The sequence below is a fragment of the Sorex fumeus genome, unplaced genomic scaffold (assembly GCF_029834395.1).
Source record: "Sorex fumeus unplaced genomic scaffold, SorFum_2.1 ptg000026l, whole genome shotgun sequence".
NCBI lineage: Eukaryota > Metazoa > Chordata > Mammalia > Eulipotyphla > Soricidae > Sorex > Sorex fumeus.
The window spans coordinates 3373977-3398297 of record NW_026606083.1 but is presented as its reverse complement, the minus strand read 5'-3'; the positions used below and the strand labels follow the sequence as shown (position 1 = coordinate 3398297).

At 44.0% G+C, this 24321-nt stretch overlaps 1 protein-coding gene across 1 annotated transcript in view; it reads left to right on the top strand.

Annotated features, from left to right (window-relative positions):
• Positions 1 to 22673, top strand: part of SH3RF3 (SH3 domain containing ring finger 3) — a 456086-nt gene extending 433413 nt beyond the window's left edge. Inside the window, exons 10-11 of the mRNA XM_056114572.1 lie at positions 16074 to 16408; positions 22505 to 22673. Of these exons, the coding sequence (XP_055970547.1) occupies positions 16074 to 16408; positions 22505 to 22673 (504 nt within the window). The remainder of the gene's footprint in view (positions 1 to 16073; positions 16409 to 22504) is intronic.
• The last annotated feature ends 1648 nt before the right edge of the window (positions 22674 to 24321 follow it).

Sequence of the window (24321 nt, the reverse complement as noted above, 5' to 3'; positions counted from 1 at the left end):
TTGGAACGAACAGCTCCGAATGCAACAGTTATGTGTACCTAGGTCGAGAAGTCAACATGATGAATGACCTGGCACCTGAGTTGTGCAGGAGGAAAAGACTGGCTTGGATCACCTTCAATACCATTGAAGAAACAGCTAAGAGTACAAAGAACCTCTGGCTCTGGGCACATATCTTCAATTCCACTGTTCTTCCTGCATTAACATATGCCTCAGAGACCTGGGTCCTACAAAAACAGGATGAGAATGCTATTCAGGTCTCCCAAAGAGGAATCGAAAGAGCTATGCTTGGAGTATCATGTTTCACTCAAATGAGAGAAAGAATCCGGAGTTTCGACCTCCATCGACGGTCAATAATCAGAGATGCTGTCTCATTTGCCAAGGCATCGAAAATCAGATGGGCTATACATGTAATGAGATTTGGAGACAACCACTCGACTAGAGCTGTTACTGACTGGATTCCATGGAACCTCAAAAGACCATGTGGCCACCCACCTATGAGATGGTCAGACTTCTTCATCAAGACCCTGAACGATTGGTTTGAGGCTGTCTGTGTTTGTAGAATGAGCAGATGCCATTGGGCTACACTGGCGCGTGACAGGGATGAATGGAGACGTTACTGGCACCCACTCGAGCAAATCAATGAGTAATGCTATGTCAAGTGTTAGTGAAGAAGGAAACAGGAGGCAGAGTCAGGCTTTTAGAAAGGACAAAGACCTGGAGAATAAGGGGCACAGAGAGGTCTGAAGAGACTGAGTAGAAAGGCATGGTTAAGAAGATTTATTCTATGTCCAGATGTGGCAACCACAGGTCCAAGCAGTTCCTAATGCCCCCTGGCTGTGCTTTCCATTGAGGAGGAGGATGGTGACCCAGTCCAAATATCTGGCTGAAACCTGAAGAACCACTCCCTGTTTTTGTCCCACTGCCACCTGCCTCTGCCTTGCTCTAGTGGCCTTCCTACACAGGGCCTCTAGCTAAAAGATAGGGACATCTTTGAGTAGTTTTATTTGTGTGATTCATTTCTTAAAATAATGTCAAGATAAACCCCTAGACTTTCTAGGCCAAAAATATCTAATAAGCTCTAGAAATACTTGCACCACAATAGGGAGAATAGAAGAGTTGATTAATTGGTGAAAGTTCATGATTTTAATCATGTTAAAACTTCAGGCAAAAGATATTAATAAGTAAAGAGAATAACAAAGTCTAGGAGTTTTTTTTTGCAAGCTGGACTAAAGGATCCAGTGGTGGCAAAAGAAGCCAAGAACAGTTTGTAAAGGCAGGGAGAAAAACCATTCTGTGGTGCCAGGATGTCCCAGAAAAGGGAACATCTGAATGGAGAGTATACAATGAAGGCCAGGGGGCTCTAGGTGTCATATTTGGGGGTGAGGATGAACCCAGCTGAAATCTAGTACTCAAATTATAGTGACACCGTGTTGACACAACATATGTGTGTGTGTGTGTGTGTGTGTGTGTGTGTGTGTGTGTGTAGAGCCTGGCAAGCTCCCGTGACGTATTCGATATGCCAAACACAGTAAATATATATATATATATATATATATATATATATATATATGGTGCTGGAGTGATAGCACAGCGGTAGGGCGCTTGCCTTGCACGCAGTCAACATGGCCGACCCGAGTTCGATTCCTCCGCCCCTCTCGGAGAGCCTGGCAAGCTACCAAGAGTATCTCACCTGCACGGCAGAGCTACACTGGCAAGCTACCCGTGATGTATTCGATATGCCAAACACAGTAACAACAAAGTCTCCAATGGAGACGCTACTGGGCCCACTCGAGCAAATTGATGAACAACGGGAGGACAGTGACAGTGAGATATATATATATATATATATATATATATATATATACTATTTACTATGTTTACCAAGAGCTAGAAAGAGCACCTTCAACCAAGCAAACTAAGTTTAAGCAAAATATGAACAAACAACACGTTTATTTTGGCCTGCTTCTGGGCAACATTCCTGCCTAAGGCCAAATACCAGTCAGTGTGTTTCTTCAAATTGGAGCTCTTGGGACTGCAGTCTTCAGTGATTGATCAGACTGAAAAGTTTCTGCACTTGGAGAATACTCTACTCTATTATTCCAGACATTTAAAAATGCTGAAGGCTTCCAGAGGATGGGAGATATCTGACTTTCATGTCAGTCCCATTCATGTCTCCCTTTATTTGTGAAAAACCAGATATGTAGAGTGCCTCTGACGTTGGTCTATGAGAAAAGATAAATATTGCTGAGGACCAGACTGTGGGTATAGAGTGCTGACACTGTATAGTCCCTAATCTAATAATCCACAGAAGTACTTGTTTATGTGCCCAGGGAAGAGATATTTTTTTACACTGTGTTCTGAGATGTATATAAGAGTCATTCTTTGTAATACTTTGCCATCTGTGGAATGATTTAAGCAAATAGGGGGCCTGCCATTCACTGAATGCTGTACTCAGATTATGTTCTTTCTCTTACAGTTTTCATGACGAATCACTGGAGCAGTAGTTAAATTTTATAATCAGGCCTGAATTCAAATCCAGACTCTTCAGCTTTCTAGTTGGTCACCCTGTGCCCAGTGTCTTAGTGCTTTTTCAATAGCTGTGCCTATTATTTGTGTTTTGTTGTTTTATTGAGAACATATTGATTTACAACTTTGTATAAGTTTGAAAGTGCAATATCACACCTGAAGGTCTATATGCCATACCACACCTACCAACAAGTCACATTACCATCCACCACTGCTCTGTCAACCCCCTCTTATCTATTCTGCCATTTGTCTATTTCTCCTCTGGTAGCCAAATTCTGTTGCCAGAATGTTTGGTGTTATTTTTGTGGTTTTGTTTGTTTCTTCTCTTGTTTCTTTACATTTCACATAAGTATGAAATCCTATAGTATTTATTCTCCTTAATTTTCTTAGCATAACCACCTCAAATTCCTCCCATGTATTTGCAAACGACAATATTTCATTTTTGTAATAGAGGTCATACCTAGCAGTACTATTGTGACCTACAATCACCTCTGTAGGTGCTTATGGGGTTATAAGGGGTTCTTGCGGTGAGAAAGGTCAAATGCAAGGCTGCCCCAAAGCTTGGCATGTTGTCATCACTTGAGCTATTTCTTCCTAACCCCTTCTTTTATATGTATAACTGGGTAATTATTTTATATTTACCAGACTTAAGACAGTTCCCAGTGAGCTCTAAGAAAATAGTTTCCAAACATACATATGTAATCTTATAGTTCATTTTACATATGAGGAAATAGCTACAAGCAGACAGGTATTCAGAATCAGTAAGCTAACCCTCGCATCCCATTTTGTCTGTCTCCAGAGCTTTAGTGAGACATTTCTGTATTCAGAATCAGTACATTTCTGTATTCAGAATCAGTAAACACTGGCCTCCCATTCGCTCTTTCTCCAGAGCCGTAGTGAGGCAGCTGTACATCTCTGTATTCAGAATCAGTAAACTAACCCTGGCCTCCTGTTCGCTCTTTCTCTAGAGCTGTAGTGAGGCAGCTGTATATCTGTTTTCCAAGGGTCCACAGGCAGCAGGGCTGGCTCAGGTCTGTTTGAGGGGCCCCTCCTGATGCTCTGCCCAGAAGTGAAGGCCAGTAGTGCAGTGTAGTTTTAGCCCAGTGTTATAGAGACCATCAGGGTCATGCCAATTGGTGTTCAGGGAGTCACACAGTGCAGGATTCAATGCAGGTTCTCACACAGCACGTGTTAAGTATGTGCTCTGCCACTGAACCATCTCCCAACCCCTTTAGCCTCCACTTGAAGAATTCTTTCCTGGGATAGAACTTGGCTCCCAACTCAAACTCTTACGAGACAGCTCTTGAGTGTGCTTTGCTTTTTTTTTTTTTTTTGGCAAACTGTCCACATGGCCATTCTTGCTCTCTACTTTAAAGGGACAGGGATGGTAATCAGTTCTCACTTTTCCTTCTGGCCCTGTATTTCCCCAGATTTCCCAGCTCAGTATCACAGTCATAGAATGATTTCTGGGGCTTGACACAATGATAGTTTCTCAGAAGAAAATTAAAAGCAGCAAGATGTGGCAAGCATCTTCTTCATGCCACACAGAGCCCTGGAAAGTCCCCTCAGAGGGGTCTGCCACTGGCTGCCTGCTAGTTGCTCCTGTATTTTCAGGAACCAGTCTTCCTTATTCCCCATCTTTTGTAAAACTAGTATTTTTAAAAGATTGTTTAATACACAAATAGCCAAAATTATTGGAACTGCAGATTTTAGATAAAGAACTGAAAGAAAATGGAAGGGTCTTTGAGGTGCCAGCCTCCGTGACTCCACTATGGCAGAAACACTGCCACTAGTTCACTCTGACGGTTCTGACACCTTGGAGCCCCTATTTCTCTCTCCTCCGGTCAGCTTTAGCTCTGCCTCCAGTACAGCCCTCATGGTTCCCAGCCTCCACCCAAGTGCTAAAGGCTCCACATTGTACCTGCTTCTCCACCAGCGCCTCCTTTCATCTATATCTGCTCCTTCCACACCTGTTGACTCATCTCTCCCACATTACCTATATACTTCTCATTATATCCAGAGCAGCCTGATTCTGGAGACCAGGCCAGTTGCCCCATTCTATAGCCCTCCTCCTTCACCATCAGAAAATTAATACAAAAACTTCTCTCATTCATCACATTACCTCTATTGTGTACAAAGCAACTGGTTGAAATTTTTTCATTGGTATGTTTTCTTTAACAATAAGAAGAAATGAGTCCCAGTCCCAGAAGACTGAGGAAGTCCATGCGCTGGAGGCCCTGCTGTTTGCTCAGGATGACCATCCTATGCACCAGCTCAATAACACTCCTATACCCACAGAGAGGCTACACCGTGGACTTCCATTAAGCTCAGCAGCAAGACATTTCTATAGCTCTCTATGATTCAATACAAACATGCAGAGACATCCTAACTGTGGGCACATAACCGCACAAGAAACAATTTCAAAGTATAAAGGACAAGATGGCAAAGCAATCCAGAAACCAAAAAACCTTAGTGGCCAGAATATTCAGCCAGTAATAATGAGTTACATAACCTTTTTGATAAGTAATTTACAGAGGAATTGTTGAGGATTATAAGGAGCTCAGAATGAACAATTGAACACACTGCCAATAAAAAAAACAAAAGGATATGAGAGCTGAATTGAGCAAAATACAAACAGAAATGCCAGATCTGAGAAACTTGGTAGGTGAACTGAAAATCTGGAAGGCCTCAGAAATAGGGTAACAACTGCTGAAGACAGAATCAGTGAGCTCTAAGATGCAAAAAATTTTCATATAATAGTAGAGGATAGACAGAAGCCCCAAAATAAACCAACAAATGACAAGGGAACATTGGGATGAAGAAAAACAACAAAATCATCATTGGGGTCTCAAGAGGCAGGAAGACAATCCTGATGAAGAAGCAACAGTCAAAGACATGCTTGTTGAGAAGTTCCTGGAGCTGAAAAGTGCACTAACCCAGATGCAGAAGGCCTGTGGGTAGCAGCTTAAAGAAATCCAAATAAAAATACAGAAGTCCTAATCAGAATGACAAAAACAATAGGTAGAGATAGAATACTAAAAGCAGGAAGATCAAAGAAGGAATTATATAAAAGCAGTGCCCTTAATATTCACAGCAGACTTATCTGGATGAAACCCTCTGGGTTCAAAGACAGTGGTGGGATATAATGAAAAAAAATTAGTGAAATGAATGCCTCACGAATAATATTTTACCCATCCAGAGTCTGACTCAGATTTGAAGGAACAATACACAACTTCACAGATAACAATTCAGGAACTTCATAGAATCAAAACCATTCTTATCAAAAGAACTAAATGGACTACTTTTAGATAAGACACCCCACAGACATGCCAAACTCCTGAAGAAACATGGCACAAGACTCTAAATCAATAATCTCTCTCAATGTCAATAGGCTAAATGCAGCAATTAGGATACACAAAGTGACAGGATGGAGTAGAAAATTAAACCCAACACTCTGCTGCCTATGAGAAATACATCTGAGCAGTCAGAGCAAACGTAGACTCAAAGATAAAAGTTGGAAGAAAATTCTCAAGAGAACAAGTTCCTCAAAAAGGACAGCATGGTCATTTTACCATCAGACAACATAGACTTCTGGCTGAAAAATTTTATAATAGACAATGAAGGTCATTTCTTAATGATATGGATATGTACATCAGGAAGAACTCACACACCTAAATGTATATGCACCCATTAAAATACTTAAAACAATTGCTTAAATATACTTGAATAAAGACAGTGATAGCAACACAACAGTAGTTGGAGATTTCAAAGCTGCTTTGTCACCTCTTGATAAACTAGACTAAAGGTCAGCAAGCGAATACTTTATTTGAGGGAAGAAATGAAAGAGGAGTTTTGTGTGTGTGTAAGTACATATGTGTGTATATATGTATACACACACACACACACACATATATATATATGTACATAGCCTTTGGGGATGAAAGCCTCAAAGGCCGAATAGATATTCTCCAATACACATGGGACATTCTCCAAGATCAACCATATGCTGGGAGACAAGACATCATCCACAAAGTCAAGAGCATAAAAACCATATCAACTATCATCTCAGACTATGATGCACTGAAAGTAGAAATCACAAACAGAAATGGAGGAACAACTCAAACACCTGGAAATTAAATACTTCCTACTGAACAACCAGTGGGTCAGAGAGTAAATTAAAAGATTCCTGGAAACAAACTAGAACGAGGACACTACCTATCAAATCTTGTAGGATACAGCAAATGCAGTATTAAGAGGAAAGTTTATAGCTCTGGAAGCATATCAGGAAGGAAAAAAGGGCCTGCATTAGTAACTTAATTACACAACTTAAGAAAGAAACTGGAAAATGACCAACAAAAGGAGCCCACACCAGGCAGGAGGAAGAAAAAAATAAAACTAAGAGCAGAAATTAATGAGCTGGAATCCCAATATACAATCCAAAAATATAATGAAACCAAGAGCTGGTTGCCTTTTTAAAAATATACAAGATTGATAAACCATTACTAAGACTCACAAAGAAAGATAGAGAACCTTAATAAATTGAATCAGAAATGAAAGTGAGGACATCAAAATAGACACCACAGAAATTTGAAGGATCTTCATATTACTTTGAGAATCTTTATGCCACAAAACAAGAGAGCCTAGAACAGGAATATTGATGGTTTAACATAAGCTAGTCAATCAAAATAATACATCATATCAATAAGAGGCCCTCCCGTTGATCATCGATTTGCTCGAGCGGGCCCAGTAACGTCTCCATTGGAGACTTTGTTGTTACTGTGTCTGGCATATCGAATAGCTTGCCGGGCTCTCTGAGAGGGGCAGAGGAATCGAACTTGGGTCGGCCATGTTGGCTGCGTGCAAGGCAGACGCCCTACCCGCTGTGCTATCGCTCCAGCCCATCAACAAGAGGACTAAAAATATATGATCATATCCGTGGATACAGAGAAAGCATTTGACAAGATCCACACCAATTCACAATTATACAAAAAAACTCAACAAAATGTAAATTCACTGAACTTTCTTCAATATAGTTAAAGCTATTTACCACAAGCCCACAGCAAGTATACTCAATGAGGGGAAATATCCTTTCCACTAAGATCAGTAACAAGACAAGTTTGCCCACTCTCACCACTTCATTTAAACATAGTGCTGGAAGTACTCACCATCTCAATTAGGCAAGAAAAATATATGAAGGGCATCTAGATAGGAAAGTGTCAGATATTAACCCCACGTATTTTAGGCGTCATCAGTGAATTGCCCCTTTTTCTCCCCTAGAGAAGCTTACAGTGCTCTTATGAACAGTCCTAATCCCCCAAGTTTATCTTTAACCTTTTCTTTGTGCTTTACCTCTAATTCTCTTAGCTACTAAGTGCCCTGTCAGGCTTGGTTACTTATAAAGTCAAACCTTCTGGTGACTCTAGACTTTGTATCAATAGTAAATTATTTGCTTACTTTCTTTCTCCTCCCTAGAGCCTCTTCATATTTTACTATAGAGCATTATTCTTTGCTTAAATACAGAAACACTGCTAATGCTATGCTTCTAATATTTGAGAGTTAATTGACTCTGAAATATATCTACTCCTAGGCATCCGTTTATAATTACTTGACTCATACTTCAGTTGCCATAATTTCTAACACCCCAAAAAGCTGGGTCCCCCTGAGGGATCTCCAAATAGGCCCAGAGCAAGCAGCAGAACTACTTTAACTTAGATATGGGACAGTCTAGAAATCATAAATCACAGTCTTGATACAAGCCATATTGACTTAAAGACAGAATCCCAACCAAAGGATTTGCCTCTGTAAATTATTATTCACACATATGTGTCATTTTGTACCTCAAATTCCCTCCAATTCTCTATAAATTTGCTATTCAGTTCTTAATTAAATGGGCCATTTGACCATCAATCTATGGGTCCCCTGTCTCTTTGTTCCTCTTCTGGATAGGAAGCTCTTGGCCACTGAACACACCAGCACACGTTCTTCTCAGGAATGGGGAAGTCAAGCTCTCACTATTGCAGATGACATGCTACTGTGATTATAAATTCTGGGGACAGAATGATGGTACAACGGTAGGGCATTTGCCTTGCCCAAGGCTGATCTGTGTTCAATCCTGGGCACAGAGTCAGGTGTGATCATCGCTGGGTGTGATCAAACAGCAAAAAATTAAAAACTAAATGAATGAATGAAATTAAATGAAATCCTAAAGATTTCACCAAAAAAAAAACCTAGAAGCAATGGATTTGTCAAGTGGCATGCTACAATATTACTACACAAAAGCACATGGCTTTCCTTTACACAATGAAATAGAAGAAAGATATTTTTAAAATAACCCCATTCATAGTTATGCCTCAAAAAATCAAGTACCTCAGAGTCAGCTTAACTAAAAAGGTGAAAGACCTGTACAAAGAAAATTAGAGCACTACTTCAGGAAATAAAAGAGTACATAAGGGAACACATCCCCTGATCCTGGATTTAGAGGATTAATATAATCAAAATGGCATTACTTCCCCAAATGTTATACAGATTCAAAGCAATAACTCTAAGGATATGCATGTCATTTTAAAAAATAGATTGGACACTCCTGAAACTCATATGGAACAATAAACACCTCATTTTCAGACTGCAAGTGCAGTCCTTGGGGAAAAGAAGACAGGAGGCATCACTTTCACTTACTTCAAATTATACCAAAATGTGATAGTAAGCAGCATGATATTGGAATAAAGACAGACCCTCAGAATATTGGTATAGACTTACATATCCCGAGGCAGACCCTCAGGGATGTTATCAGTTAATCTTCAATAAAGGAGCAAAAATACAAAGTGGAAAAATGAAAACCTATTCACAAGTGATTTTGGGAAAACTGGTCAGCTACATGCAAAAACAAACAAACAAACAAAAAACTCAGATCTCTTTCTAACTCCATGCACAAAAATCAAATCAAAACAGAATAAAAACCTGAAACCAGGTATTGATGTCAGACCTGAATCCATAAGGTACATAGAGAAAAACATAGTCATAACCCTCCCTGACATTGAAGCTAAAGGCATCTTCAAGAATAAAACACTAATGACCAAGATAAACAAATGGGGCTACATCTAAACTAAGATGCTTCTGCACTTCATAGTAAACATTAACTAGAATACAAAGATAGCCTGTGAAATGAAAAAAATTATTTACTTATCATTCATCTGATAAAGGGTATAATGTATAATATATAAGGCTCCAGTAGAACTTTATAAAAAATACAACTTCATCAGAAAATGGTGAGAAGACAGAAACTTCAAAAAATAAATAAAAATAAAATCTTTAATAAATTCAAATGGCCAAATGGCACAGGAAAAGAGTGCTCTACATCACTAATCATCAGGGAGATGCAAATCAGAACAACATCATCACGAAATCATCTCATGCCACAGAGACTGGCACACATTAAAAGGAGAAAAAAAAACTGCTGGCATAGATTCAAAAAGAAAGGGATTCAATCACTGCTGGTGGGAATGTCAATTGGTCCAGTCTTTCTGGAAAACAATATGAACATCCCTTAAAAAACTACAAATTGAGATTCTATGTAACTCAGCAATACTGTTCCTTGGACTATAACTAATGGCCCCAAAACACAATGCAGAAAATCCATCTGTACTCCTATGTTCATAAAAACACTATTCACAATTTACAGAATCTGGAAACAACCCAAGTGTCCCAGAACAGAAAAGTGGCTATAGAAGCTATGGCACATCCACACAATGAAAATTACGCAGCTGTTAGAAAAAATGAAGTCATGAAATTTGCTTATACATAGATGGACATGGAGGGTATCGTGCTGAGTGAAATGAGTCAGAAGGAGAGGGACAGACATAGCCTGATTGCATTCACTTTTGGGAGATATATGACTATGTCACTATTATGACATAGTATGTGAATAATACCCAAAGACAGTAGAAACAAGGGCCTGGAGGTCTGGTCCATGGTAGGAAACTTGCCAGAAATGAGGAGAGGGGTTTCAGAGAGCAGTTAGGATAGGGAAGGTGCCACTATGACAATGATGTTGGAAATGATCACTCTAGAAAAGAGCTGAGTGCTGAAAGGAGGAAAAGTGATATGTACAATACCCTTTCAATAACAGTATTGAAAACCACTGTGCCTAAAAGGAAAATAAGCAGGAGGGGAGGAGAGGGAGAGGAGAATAAAAGTGTCTGCCATAGAGGGAGGCTGGTGGGGAGTGGAGGCAGATGGGAGGGAAACTGGGGACATTGGAGGCAGAAAATGTGCACTGGTAAAGAATGGGTGTTGGAATATCTTGTATGACGGAAACTCGACAGGAGCAACTTTGTAACTGTGATACAATAGTAAAAAAATAAAACAAAAAATGAAATAAAAAAATAAGAAAAAACACTTCTAACACAATAAACCAAAGGTTAAAACAGGGCCTGACAAAAATCAAATACTGTTAAGCCACCCTGAGTTTCTCTGCTGCTGTGTGGCCTGTGGTATAGATCAGAGGAAATGTCTCTCCCTCTTTTCAGTGTGCTGAAGTGCCAGCTCTCTGACTGTCCACACATGACCTGAAACTATCCCCTGGCCTCTGTATCCTGGCTCTCAAGTTATCCCAGTATCACTTATGCAACTGGCAGAGTAGAACTGCTTGGCCAACACTGAAGAGCATGCCTGCATCCATGTGCCAGCTTCTGCCCTGCTCAGCCATCCCCAAACTCTGGACTGGGGATCTCGACAGATGCTGCAGGTTAAAGTTTTCCTGACTTACAAATCCATACCATGCCTTCATCTAGCCCAGTTTCAAGTGTGTCTCACTAATCATTTTAAATATTGTCATAAACAAAAGGAACTATATGGTAAAATCTGGAAATATGGAAAATGACCACTTTATCAGTAATAAGCTTTTTGCAGGGTTTTCTATAAAATTTATATAAAATGAATAGCTTCTAACAGTTCTTTTTAATATGGTATTTCTGGATTGTGATTCTTTGGAGTAGAATGTGTTTTATTTCAGGGTGTCTGGAGGTATGCATGTTTATATGGGCTCACATTAGAGTTTCTTCTTAATGTCACTGATGAGCTATTCTATCATTCAGCTCTGTGTTTATCTCTTGAGGAGAGTCTTTCAAAGCATCAATAGTGACGTTAGGGAGCCAGAGCTCAGGACTGTGTCTTGGGAACCAAAGCTGAGAACTCGCGTCTGTTCCTGCCTGCAGAATGACTCATGTCTCTCCCTGTGCCTTGTTTGCTCTTCTGATGAGTTTCTGCTCGCACGTTAGCCCTGGTGTCTAAATGTGTAGCCAAGGAGGACACATGCCCCTGGAGCCTGGAGGCAGCTCTGACCCTCTGAGGAGGGGAAACGGGCTGGCCTGTGCCAACCCTCGAATGCAAGCCTTAAGGTCCCTGAGTGTTCCCAGTCCGACCATGTAGCTGTGATAGTGAGTTTGCTCACTTGGTTGCCCTCTCCTGTGACAGCTACTTCTGAGTTTACATCACTGTAATTTTCTAAAATCACTTAGGATTTATCACAGATAATCATTGGCTTCTATTGATCATATCCTGAGTTCTGTATCATAATCACATTTTAAATGCCTATTTCAGGTCTGCTGAAGGTGACCCTCAAATTTTACATTTTGTCAAATTCTTTGGTTCTATCTTTGTATCCAGAGTTTGAGAGCCAAGACTGTCCCCTGTCCACATGGGCCCTTACACTCTCTGTAAGCAAGGCAAGAGTTACCTATGACAGTTAAGTCAATTTCAGTAACTTAGCAAAAATATATGGGAAACAATATAGATCCTAGGGATTCTGAAAAATTTTTCAGATAACTAAACCCCCTACAAAACATACTAAAATATTCTTAGATGCATTCATTCAACAAGCCTTAACATGCTTGTCATCCTCACGACTCCTGCAGGCAAACTCTTAGCACTGCCCCTAACCCTGGCTGTCTCCATGCCCATAACAGTGACAGGAAGGGCACTGAGTAAGAATAGAGAGTAGGGGCAGCTCCATGAATCCAGGACTGTATCCCCAGATGGCTTTACCCTGTACCTTATTGACAGGATGAGTGAGCCTCTCTGCAGAGCACACATGTCTCTCTTGCCCAATTCTCCTGAGGTAAGGAGTTCCGATTATCTCAGGCAAGGCAGAAATATTGGTGATGGCCATGCAGAAGACCAAGGAAGTGGAAAGTGGTCCTTCTGCAGGAGACAGAAAATGAACCAACGACAAATGCCACAAAATGCTGGCAATAAAAGCTATATAGGAGGCTCATGACTACCAAACATAAACAGGATCATGATTTTCCACATCCCATAAGGCACATAATACTGTTAATTTAGTCTCTATCCCTAGAGATATCCCCACAATTTTGTCCTTCCTTAAAATAAACTTTTAGGCTAGAACACCAGTCAAATGTAACCTCCAAAATATTCTCCACAGGTGGCCCCTAAAATAGGTCACAAAGTGTTTTCCTGATGCCCCCCCAGGCTTGCTAATGAGCAGTCTCCCCACTTGCAGAGCAGGGCAGCCTTTGCAGGAGGTGTCGCTCCGAGCAGCCACAACTGTAGACCATGGATTCCCCATGCACAGTGGTGCACATCCGCAAAATCCCACAGCAGTTTGTAATTATGGACACTTTGGGCATTAACATAATTCTATTATGGACAGGAAACATATTGGAGAGAGTTTTCTATTCATATCAGTGTTTGCCAAGCTCGAAATAAGGAAATGATCTATCATATTTAATTACAGAGAATGAGGTAGGGAAATTTTCTATCTCCTTTCCAAACATCCACATTTGCAGGACTTGACTGCAAATGTGCTCAAAACAAGTGGGTTCACCTGCTCAGTGCCAATCCCCCTGGATATGGGCTTCCCCCAGAACCCATTTGTTGGTTTCATGTGCTCTCTACTGAGGAATCCCTGGGGGAGTGGGTGGGAGGAGACAGAGTGCCCATGCTGGCCAAGCTTACTTCACTCTCTGACTGCTGCTGTGTTCTAAGCACCATGTGTCACCATGGCAACACTGCAGGGACCCAAATAAACACATCCCTGCTCCCAGTGCTCCTGACTGAAAGAGGAACCTGAGGGAGGATGGAAAGTAACCTGTCTTCTAGAGGAGGAATGTGAGATGCGCAGGGAAGTCTGGGTGAGGAGCATGTTGGAAGGAATTTATAACAGGGTGCGGGTATGGGGGCTCTGAGCAGATCTCAGGAAGGGCCCCAGCCATCAGACCCCATCCTCATGTATTCACAGTGTACCTCCACCTCATATCTTTGGCTTCCATTGTATTAAGTCAGGAAACCGTCTTGAAAGAAGAGGCAAGCACATTTCTAAATATCTTGAGCTTTCATTTGACCCAGCAAATCCTCATCCTGGAATATACCCCAAAGGCCCAAAACCAGATAGAGAAAAGACCATTGCACTCCTATGTTCCTTGCTGCACTAGACACAATAGCCCAAGTCTGGAAACAATTCAAGTGACCAAGAATAAGTGACTGGATAAAGAAACTATGGTACATAGACACAATGAAATTTTACTTGACCATAAGAAAAGATCATCATGGAACATGTTGCTACACAGAAGGGCCTGAAGAGTATCATGCTGAGTGAAGTTCGTCAGAAAGAAAGAGACTGACACAAAATGATCTCTCTCTGTGGGATATAAAGAAACATAATGGTGGCATAACAAATACCCACAGAAAAGGGAAACAAAGAATATGAGAACTGATATTCAGTAGGTAATGTGCTACTGAGGGGCTGGGTGACAAGGAGAGAGGGGCAGCACCTGTGTTGGAGGGAAACATTCAGCAGGACGAGGAGGTGGTGCTGACAGGTGGGAAGGTTATTGTAAGAGAAACCCTACCAACCACAATGCAAAAACGTATGGGGAAAAAGTGTCTCATAGAGGCAGAGGCAATGGGGACACTGGTGACTCGATCAGTGTTGAAACACTGTGTGCATGAAACCCAATCATGAATAACTTTATAATCTCACAGTGTCTAAGGGGGGAAAAGGAGAAGCCAGGCACAGCCCCACAGCTGCTCTGTGCTGGGGTCTATCTCCAGAGCCCTGAAAGACCAGTCAGTCTGAACCGTGGTATGGTACCCTGGGAGGTTGCATTACTTCAGCTCCTCTTAAAGAATGTTCTCCAGCTTCGATTTTGTTTCTGGTGTTGTTGGTCTGTGCTTCAGCTATGTAGCTATACTATCTCCCATGTCATCGGTGCAGCCAAAACCCCAGCCCTTGTTCCCCATTACTCCCTTTTCTATCTCCTTTATTCCCCGCATTACTTCTATTGTTCTCCTTCCTAAACTCTGGGGTCAAGGATAACCTAGGCCTCTCCCCAAGGGACTGCCTCACAGTTCCGGGTCCAGTGATTCTGTATACCATATATAAGTAAGATCATCCTGTGTTTGTCTTTATTCTTCTGACTTCACTGAACATATCTTCACACTCCAACCATTTTGCAGAAATGCGTTACCTCACCATCCCTTGCAGCAGCAGTATCCCATGGGTATATATGCCATATCTTCGTAATCCATTCCTATGCCTTGGACTCCTAGGTTGATTCCGTATCTTAGCTCCTTGTGGAAACTGTAGCACATCTGTTTCTGAGTGTTAGGAGAGGACTAACACAGACTGTCTCATACTTCATAAAGTGATTATGACTTTGCCTAAATGACTATATACAACCATGCACCACTGAATGGCATCACAGTAAGTGCCAGATTGAATCTTGGAGGTTCCCAATCACCGGTAGACGGGGCGTGCAGTAGCCCTGCCATATACGAGTGGGTGCCCGCATTCTGAGAGCTACATCAGTAGGAATCATGCCCAATGACTTTTTATAGAATTGTGCTAACTCCAGCCCTGCATGATTTTTCATTACACTTGTCATTCTCCAGATGACAATGGCAATATCCTTGGTGCTTCCACATGATCACCACAGGGAGAACAAGCAGGTCACTCACAAGCTCACAGAACTTAGAATGGGTCTAAGAGCAGACATAAACGTTGGTTCAAACACCTCAGGACATCTGCAAAGTCTCACCTGGAGTGAATTAACTGCCCCATCCCATTGAGTCTACACAGCCTGAGACAAAGGAGAGGTGTTCTGCTGGAGCATAAAGAGTTGGTTCCAGGCCATGGATGGAGACCCTGTTGGATTGCAACTGTGGGATGCCATTTGTAGTGGGCCCTGGGACTATCTATGAGAGCTGAAAATAAGGGTGAGCCTGGAGCAGGGCAAAGATATCCTAATGCAATTCCACTAAGGCAGGTCCTAAGATTTTTCAGGGCAGATCCAGGCAGGTCCCATTATTTCTTGTGATGAATGTAATGGGCCTTTGAATATATTTGAGACATTTATGCCAGGTTTGGGGGAAAGAAGGAAAATAATAATTGGAAAAAATGTTAGTTTTATTTTTTAGAAAACTTTATGAATTATGTTTAAAATTTCTAAGTAGGATCAGACTTTATCTCCTTCACAGCGAGTAAAGCTATTTAGGAGAATTAACCCATTTGATCATCTTGTGTGTCTCTCCAGAAAGAGAAGAAGAGTGGACTATTGAAACTTCTGGCTGGGGCATCCACCAAGAAGAAGTCACGCTCCCCTCCCTCCATCTCTCCAACCCAGGACCCCCAGCTGGCCGTGGATGTCTCTCTCCAAGGCGCAGTGGGGCCGGATGTGTCTTCACTGTTCATGCATGGCAGGGCAGGGTCCTGCCCCATTGAGAGTGAGATGCAGGGGGCCATGGGGCTGGAGCCCCTGCACAGAAAGGCCGGCTCCTTGGATCTGAACTTCTCTTCATCTCCTACCAGGCAAGCGCCTCTGTCCATGGTTGCTCTCCGCCCCAAACCCAAACCACTTTCCAGGGAAAGGTGAGGAGGAAACTGGCTCGTGGGTTCACTTCTGAGGTCGGAGACACTTCTGGGGAGTGGGGACAGGGAGATTCTTGGAGAACGCCACTCGTCACTTCCCAATGTAGGATAACATGAGTTTGAGGATAAAGGGCAGCACATTTCATATTATGAATATGTTGAGGTGCTGAGTTTTGGGTTTGCATATGTGTCAGAACTGAGGCAATGTGAAATGACAGGATATATTTGCCTGTGTCCTGGAGTGGATCCAGTCCCAGACACCTGCACCCCTTCCCAGAGTCCCAATGTCCTATTGCCTGGCCAAGCCATCAACTTTACTCAGGCCTTCCTGATAATTTAGAATTTTTCGTGTTATCCTAAAACTGGCTTAAAGGGTGTATAATCAAGCTGTTGGAGGAAGCCATGTGAAATTGCTGGTATCTGGGCCTTAGTTGTTTTTTAAAGTCCAAATAATCAATTTCCTAGTTGAGCAAAGCATTTCCCAGACACGCCCATTGAGACCCTGACTTTGCCTGTATCAGAGGTGGACACTTCCCGTGGGTGGGCCCTTCTGAGTTACTGAGCCTTTGAAGACTCAATGAAGACTTGACAGCACTCTGCGGGAAGGGATGTGGATAATTAGCAGCAAAGAGGTGCTTCCTTCTCAGAATCATCACTGCTTAAACTATGACAAGGGAATATTCTCAGAAAAAAACAAAAAACAGCCCTGAAATTCCTTCTATCTGCACTCTTGTCCATCATGTGTAGGAATCCATGTAGTTCCACACATCTGCTAAAGCCAACACCAGCTTGATGGGGTCTAAGGAGAGTCCAGTGGTTGGCAAGTAGCATCTCCGCTCAGGTCAGATGTTAACACTGCAGAGGCCCTGTCCCAAGAGTGCAACTGTGGCTACTCAGCTCTGCCCTCGAGGCGAGGAGTGCCAGGCAGGGCTGCACAGGGCTGTGATTCACCGGGGCTGTCGGTAAGAACTCCTACAATTGGATTGCATACCATTTTCTTGTGTCGTAAAATATTTTTCCTCTTTGGGTTTCTTTTTCAACTATTTAAAAATCTCACCATCTCAGAACACATATATTAGCCTGTGGGCCACAGCCTATCAACTCCTGCTCTAAACAAATCCATGTCAAGAAAAGGGGAGGGACCACATGGTCTGCAGGTATTAGCTTCTGACAAAATCAAAATTTAAACCATATTTATAGCTTCCTTGAGAATAATAGCCTTTATTAAATGTCTGTGCATGGTGATTTCAGAACATGCAACAATCGGTTCTAGGCTCTGGCCCTAAAAATTCAGAGATTTGCTGCAGTTCAATTTCTGCTGACAGTTCTCCAACGCTAAATGCCTCATTTCACTGATCATCCTATGAACCTCTGGTGTGTAAGTGCAATATAGGAGGAGACTGAGTACTGGGTAGTTTACGTAGCTGCACAGATTGGAGGCAGGGTTGAATCTGGACTCAGAATCGCTTCATTTTGTGGCTTCATTGTCAGCAACCATCTCTGTAGTGTCCTAATCTGCAAAAATCAAAGATACCTTTGATATTCATCTCCCTGTGATGCTTCCCTCTCTCCTCCTGAGTCTGGCAGCCACCACTTGCTGTTCTATATCTGGCATATCCTGCCAGAGTCTGGCAAACTCCCCGTGCGCACCAAATATGCCAAATACCAGTAACAATGATGGGTCTCATTCTCCTAAAAAGCCTTGAATATAATCTCAGGGCTAGGATGAAAGAGATGTTACTGGGGCCTGCTCGAGGCAATCGACGATTAACAGGATGATGAATGAATGAATCCTGCCAAAGAGCAACAAAACCTTTAGACTGGCTTCAAACCACATGTATCGTACAATGCACGTGCACATACATATTCCACAGACACACACACCACCACACACACCATACGGACATGGACACTCATAACTCAGATATCACACACACACATGCAAGACCCAAACACAGGGTGGGAAGCTGGCTCAAAGGGCTGGAGTGCCTGCATGATTCCTATGCAGAGGTCCAGGGTTAATCCTCAGAACCACACATGCACAGATGTGCCAAGCACTATGCTAGAATTACCTCCAACCACTGCCTATAAGTGTCCCAAAAGAAAAAAAAATACAACACAACACTCATGCAGTACACATACAAACACAGCACACACAGCACAATATGTATGAACCACAGATATTACACACATTCTACACACCACTCAGATAACCACACCACACACAACACATTTTTTGTCTCTCTGTGTCTCTCTCACTCTCACTTTTACACACACACACACACACACACACACACGACAGAAGTGCTGAATGCTTATCTCTTGCTCAATATCACCAAGTATCCATGTGGGCTCATAAAATCTCTGATTGTTTAGAAATTACTTTTTTCTTAACAGATTATATTTTCATACCCACTATCTGCCTTATGTCTATAGTTGGAGAAAGAGCCAAGACTTGTGTTCATAGTCTACGAAATCCTGAGCTAAGCTGTTTCCCTGCAGGGGAAGCAAAGCAGGCACATCTGAAGGGAGGCAGAGAAGGCTCAGGTGGCATTCCTGGCCTCAGAGGCCCAGCACCCCAGTTTCACGGGACCACAGTATATGCAGTCTGCGTAAGACTATGGATGTAGTTGAGTGCAGCCTAACTGTGTCCTGAACTGTCGGATGTTGCTGAGTGCAACTGAGCTGTGTCCTCCTGGGCAGCGTCTGATGCTAGAGGCAACAGTGAAATCTATCTGAACTCCATCCTTGTTGTTTTCTGAGGCTCATAGAGACCTTTGGGCCTTGCTCCACACAGGAACAGACCCTGATTGCTGATGACGTAGTCCTGGAGCTTCCTCCCTTTGAATCTGCCTTCCGCTGCCTGAGAAAGAGAGACTATGAACTCCCCACAGCAGAACTGTACCTTCCACATGCCTGTCATGACACCAAGTCCCGAACTGGACACTATGAGCAGGGAGGTTGGAAGGACAGTCATTCTTTTGTTTTCACTCTACCACCAATTCTCTACATCTGTACAGGAATATTTGTTCCTAGAAATTATTGAAAATTCATAGTTCTCTACCCAATCCCCATGGTTTCATCATCAGTAGGTTCAGTATCTAACTTGGAAGGGAGGCTGAGGATCAAACAAGGGGTCCTGAATTCTGGGGTCACGTTTTGAAACATGTTAACTTGGAATTCACTTTTGTTTGTCAATAGCCTATTTCTATTTGGAGAGGGTGGGGAGGGAGCCTTGTTTGTTTTGTTTTGGCTTTTGGGCCATGCCTGGTCGTACTTGGGGGAAAAGCTCAGAGACCAGACAAGGTGCCAAGATTTAGTCAAGACAGGTGTTATGCAGGCAATGCTCTGTCCCTACACGCTCTGCTTGGCCCCATAACCTTATTTCTTCAAGACCAAAGTACACGAAGTCAGGGGTGCACGTTTGGCCTGGGGATGTAGCTGCAGGGTACCTGCGAGACAACTTTAAGGTCATGTGATTGACAGGAAGCACGGCCCAGACCTCCTAGCACCTTGGGAAGAGCAGGGAACAGGGGTAGCTCATGCACCTCGGGCCAGGACTATAGTGCCCACGTTGCCAGGTCGAAGGGGGCACCCCTCGATCGTCCCACTAGTCTGGGTAAGGTACTAGCATGCTTCTTCTCTGCCAGGCACCTGCAGCCTCTTCAGGAGAGAAGGAGGCCCCGAGTAAAGACATCACCGGGCGGGTGCCCATCTGCAAGCTCCAGCATGGCTGTCCCACTGGGGACTGCAGGAGAAGAACCCGACCCCTGGCCAGGCAGGTGTGGGAGCAGACGGCCAGCTGCTGGGCAGTGGGATTGATGGCCACACCACAGGCTGCCCTCTCTCCCCTGGATCGGACATGCCCTGCAGCTCTGGTCATCCTGTTGCTGGCAAAAGGGCATCAGCCTGACTGAAGCAAGATCCTCATGTGGTTTCTGAGCCAGGGGTCTCAGAAGTGGGCCCAGAACTCTCTCTGCTGGAGCTGAGAGAGCAGCTTTGGTCTGATGAACCCCAGCCACACCCTGCTTCACCCTGCAGGGCCAGTGCCTGGCCCCGGAGCAGCACTCACCAGCTGGGCCACCTCTGCTTCCCAGAGATGGACCGACTTCCCTATCCTGCACAGCGCCTCTGCTGGTGGCTCCCTCCCACTGACCCATGTCCCTAGCAGGCCTGTGGGTAGAGGGCACGGGAGGGGCTGGGGGTAGCTAGAAGAGGACAGGCCTGCGTGGCTCAGCCTGGGTTTAGGTTGGAGGAACAGAACCATCATCTTCTGCATGATGTCACTGGTATAGTCACAGAGCAGAGGGTGAAGCAGAGCCCCAGGGACCCCAGGAGAGAGCAGGGCATGACCATCAGGCTGGCCAGTTCGACCTACCCAGTGCTCTTAGCCTCTAGACTCAGAGTATCTTCCAGTGGGAGGTTTGGGGGTGAGTGCAGCCCCTCGGGCCACCCTCCTATCTGCCCCAGTCAGGAGTAGGTTTGCTCTGAAGCCTGCTAGGGGCTGTCCTTTCCATCCTTGTGCAGGCCTGACCCACAGTCAGTGACGGTTAAGGGTACCAGGCCCAGGTAGAGACCGGGAATCACGTCCCGGAGCATCCCAAGGGCCTCAGGAGGGAGCAAGGTGGAGCTGTAGGCTGGGGAGCTCTCCTGTGAGATGAGGGGGCTCTGAGCACATAACTAGCCAAGGGCATGCACACATCTGCCTTTGGTGCTGGTTTATTGATTATGTTTATTCTAAATATATTTTCTAATTTTTAATTGAATTACTGTGAGATACTCAGTTACAAAGCTATTTGTGATTAGGTTTCAGTCATACAGTGCTCCAACACCCAACCCTCCACCAGTGTACATTCCCACACCAATTTTCCCTGTTTGTCTCCTGCCACCTTCCACCCTCAGCCTGATGCCATGGCAGACACTCTCCTTCTCTCTGCTCTCTCTGCTGTCTCTGCTCTCTCTCTCCCTCTCTCTCTCTATCTCTCTCCCCCATTCCCCTTTTGGACATTATGGTTTGCAATACAGATACTGAAAGGTTTGTTAGTTACTTTCAGCATGCAGTTCTTATCCAGAGTGATCATTTCCAACTATCTTTGTTATGGTGATCATTTCCAGCTATCTTTGTCATGGTGGTTTCTTCTCAATCCCAACTGCCTTCTTCCCCAGAACCTGAGGGCAGGCTTCCAACTATGGACCAATCCTCCTTGCCTACATTTCTATCATCTTTGGGTACTGGTCTCATACTATGTTTCTTTATATATGAGTGCAATCATTCTGTCTGTCCCTCTTCTTATTTCTCTTTTTACTCAGCATGATATTCTCCATGTCCATCCATTTATAAACGAATTTCATGACTTAATTTTACAACAGCTGCATAGTATTCCTTTGTGTAGATGTACCATAGTTTCTTTAACCAGCCATCTGTTCTCGGGCACTCAGGTTGTTTCCAGATTCTGGCTGTTTAGAATAGTGCTGCAATGAATAAAGAAGATAGCATTTCTGTTGTGATTTTGCACCCCAGTAGTATATTTTTGGACTTGGTACTGTTGGGTCATATGGAAGCTCAATTTATAGTTTTTGGGGGAATGACTGTATTGTTTTCCAAAAGGGCTGGACTAGTCAGCATTCCCACCAACAAAGAGAATCCCTTTCTCCCTGCATCTGCGCCAGCACTGGTTGTTCTTGTTCTTTTTGGTGTGTGCCAATCTCTGTGGTATGAGATGCGATCTCACTGTTGTTCTGATCTGCATCTCCCCAATGATTAGTGATGTAGAGTGTTTTTTATGTGCCTTTGGCCATTTGTGTTTCTTCTTTGAGGAAGCTTCTGTTCATTTCTTCTCCCCAGCTTTTGATAGGGAAAATGAGAGACCTTTCTGCCAGCAAACTCACACAGCAGAAGCCAGTCACCTGAGGGCTGCTGGACACTCTTCTTGTAGCACTTCTGGAGCAGAGGACCATAGGCCCAGGTCCTTGCAGCCAAGATGAGGCTGAGGGCAAAGAGGCAGCCCCACCTCCATGGCAGTCCACCCCAGGGAGGAGGCTGACTGTGGCCGCAGGCTGGTGTGCGAGTGGGCTCACTTTTCTGTTTCCCTGCAGGTACCGCGTGGTGGTCTCCTACCCACCCCAGAGCGAGGCAGAAATTGAGCTGAAGGAAGGGGATATAGTCTTTGTGCACAAGAAGAGAGAGGACGGCTGGTACAAGGGGACCCTGCAGCGGACTGGCCGCACAGGCCTCTTCCCGGGAAGCTTCGTGGAGAGCTTCTGATGCCCAAGTTCTGAGTTCACCACAGCCATGCCCAGAACTCTTCAAGAGTCTCCAAGTGCAGGGACAGGGCACATCCAGATGGGAAGGAGCTCCAGGGTATGGAGGCAGCTGTGCCTTTGACTCAAAGCCAATCAAGAGCTGCTCCAGGGTGCTCTCCAGCAACATGTCTCCCTCCACACCAACTAAAGATACATCCTTGGAGGGGAAGAGGCTCATTCCACTAGAATCTGCCAGGACCTGCTATGCCCAGCCTGCTGGCAGCCCTGCAGGGGCATGGCTTGGGCAGGGGCAGGGCCACAGTGTTCAAGCAATGACCTGTGCTTGCCTGAGGTTCCCTTATGCCCCATCGCCTCTATATACCTCAGTCACCTACTACCTAGATTCTCTGTAAGAGTGTCCCTGGCAAAGGGTTTTTGCAGACCCCAAGTCTGGGCCAGCAGCACACTGTCGGGCCTGAGCAAAGCTACTGGGCATGGCTTCCTCTCAGACTCCTCAGCACCACTCCTGCCACTCTCTCTTCACATGGCTTCTTTCTTACAGCATCTTTTTAATGCAAAGCTGTAGACTTTATATATTCCTAATAGCACCTACATTGCCTATTTTTCATACATCTGGTGCTGCCTTTTTGTAAAATCAGTAATGATTTGGTTGAATTTGAAACAAAAACTGAAGAGACATTAGCAGGTAGACTTCTGTACTTGCCGTGATGCATCTAGAGAGCTCCCACCAGCACTCAGCAGACGACAGGGAGACACCCCAGGGTCGGGGCGCTTAGAAAAGGCCGCTTCCTGTAAACCTGACTTGCCCTGATTCTGTCTAGACAGAGGTAACTATTATTCAGGACTGGAGCATTTCGAGGAAAGGCCACTAGAACTGCCTGTTTTGGAGCAGTAAGAAAAGCACATGGATGTGGAGCCCATTCAGGCAGGGGACTGTCCTGTGCTTTTCGTTAGAGGGAATTACAACATCATCATTACCAAATTATCATTTTCAAAATAAAACTTTTCTCTGGAAAAGTACAGTCCTAGCCACTGGGATTTACTACCTGTGAAGGCTTTTTGTTTTTAATAAATATCCACCCACCGGGCAGGCAGTGGGAACTTAGTTAGGAGGCAGAAGTTCCAGAGAGAACGGGGCCAGGAGGCAGGGCTAGCAGGGAAGGGCATGTGACAAAGGGCATACAGCTCTGGGAAATGGTATCTTCTTAGGGTGAGACCCCCAAAACCTCCTGAGCCCCACACCAAGTGCCCCGGAGCCTGTCAGGGAGCACAGCCTCAGGAAAACACGCTGACCCAGCTCAGATCAGAATCCCGCTTCAAATTTCTCCGGAGTCCAGTTTGGCAGAATAAACTCCTCTGGCAACATAGGCCTGCCTGGTTGTTAGAACGCCAGGAAGCCGAGCCGGTCCTGCCCTCTGCTGGCGTGACAGCTCCTAGCCCACTGCGCAGTTCCCCTTCGGAATGTGGCTTGGCTGTTTGCTGCTACCTTGGAACAGCACAGTGGCAGGATGGTATTTAAAGAACGACTCCTTTCCTCTCTAGAAGATAATATATTTAACATATTTAAGGATTTTTCCCAAAATCTAATAAAAAGAATCCTAGCAGATTTCTACTGCCATGGGTCACCAAATTAGTTGCCTACCATGCAC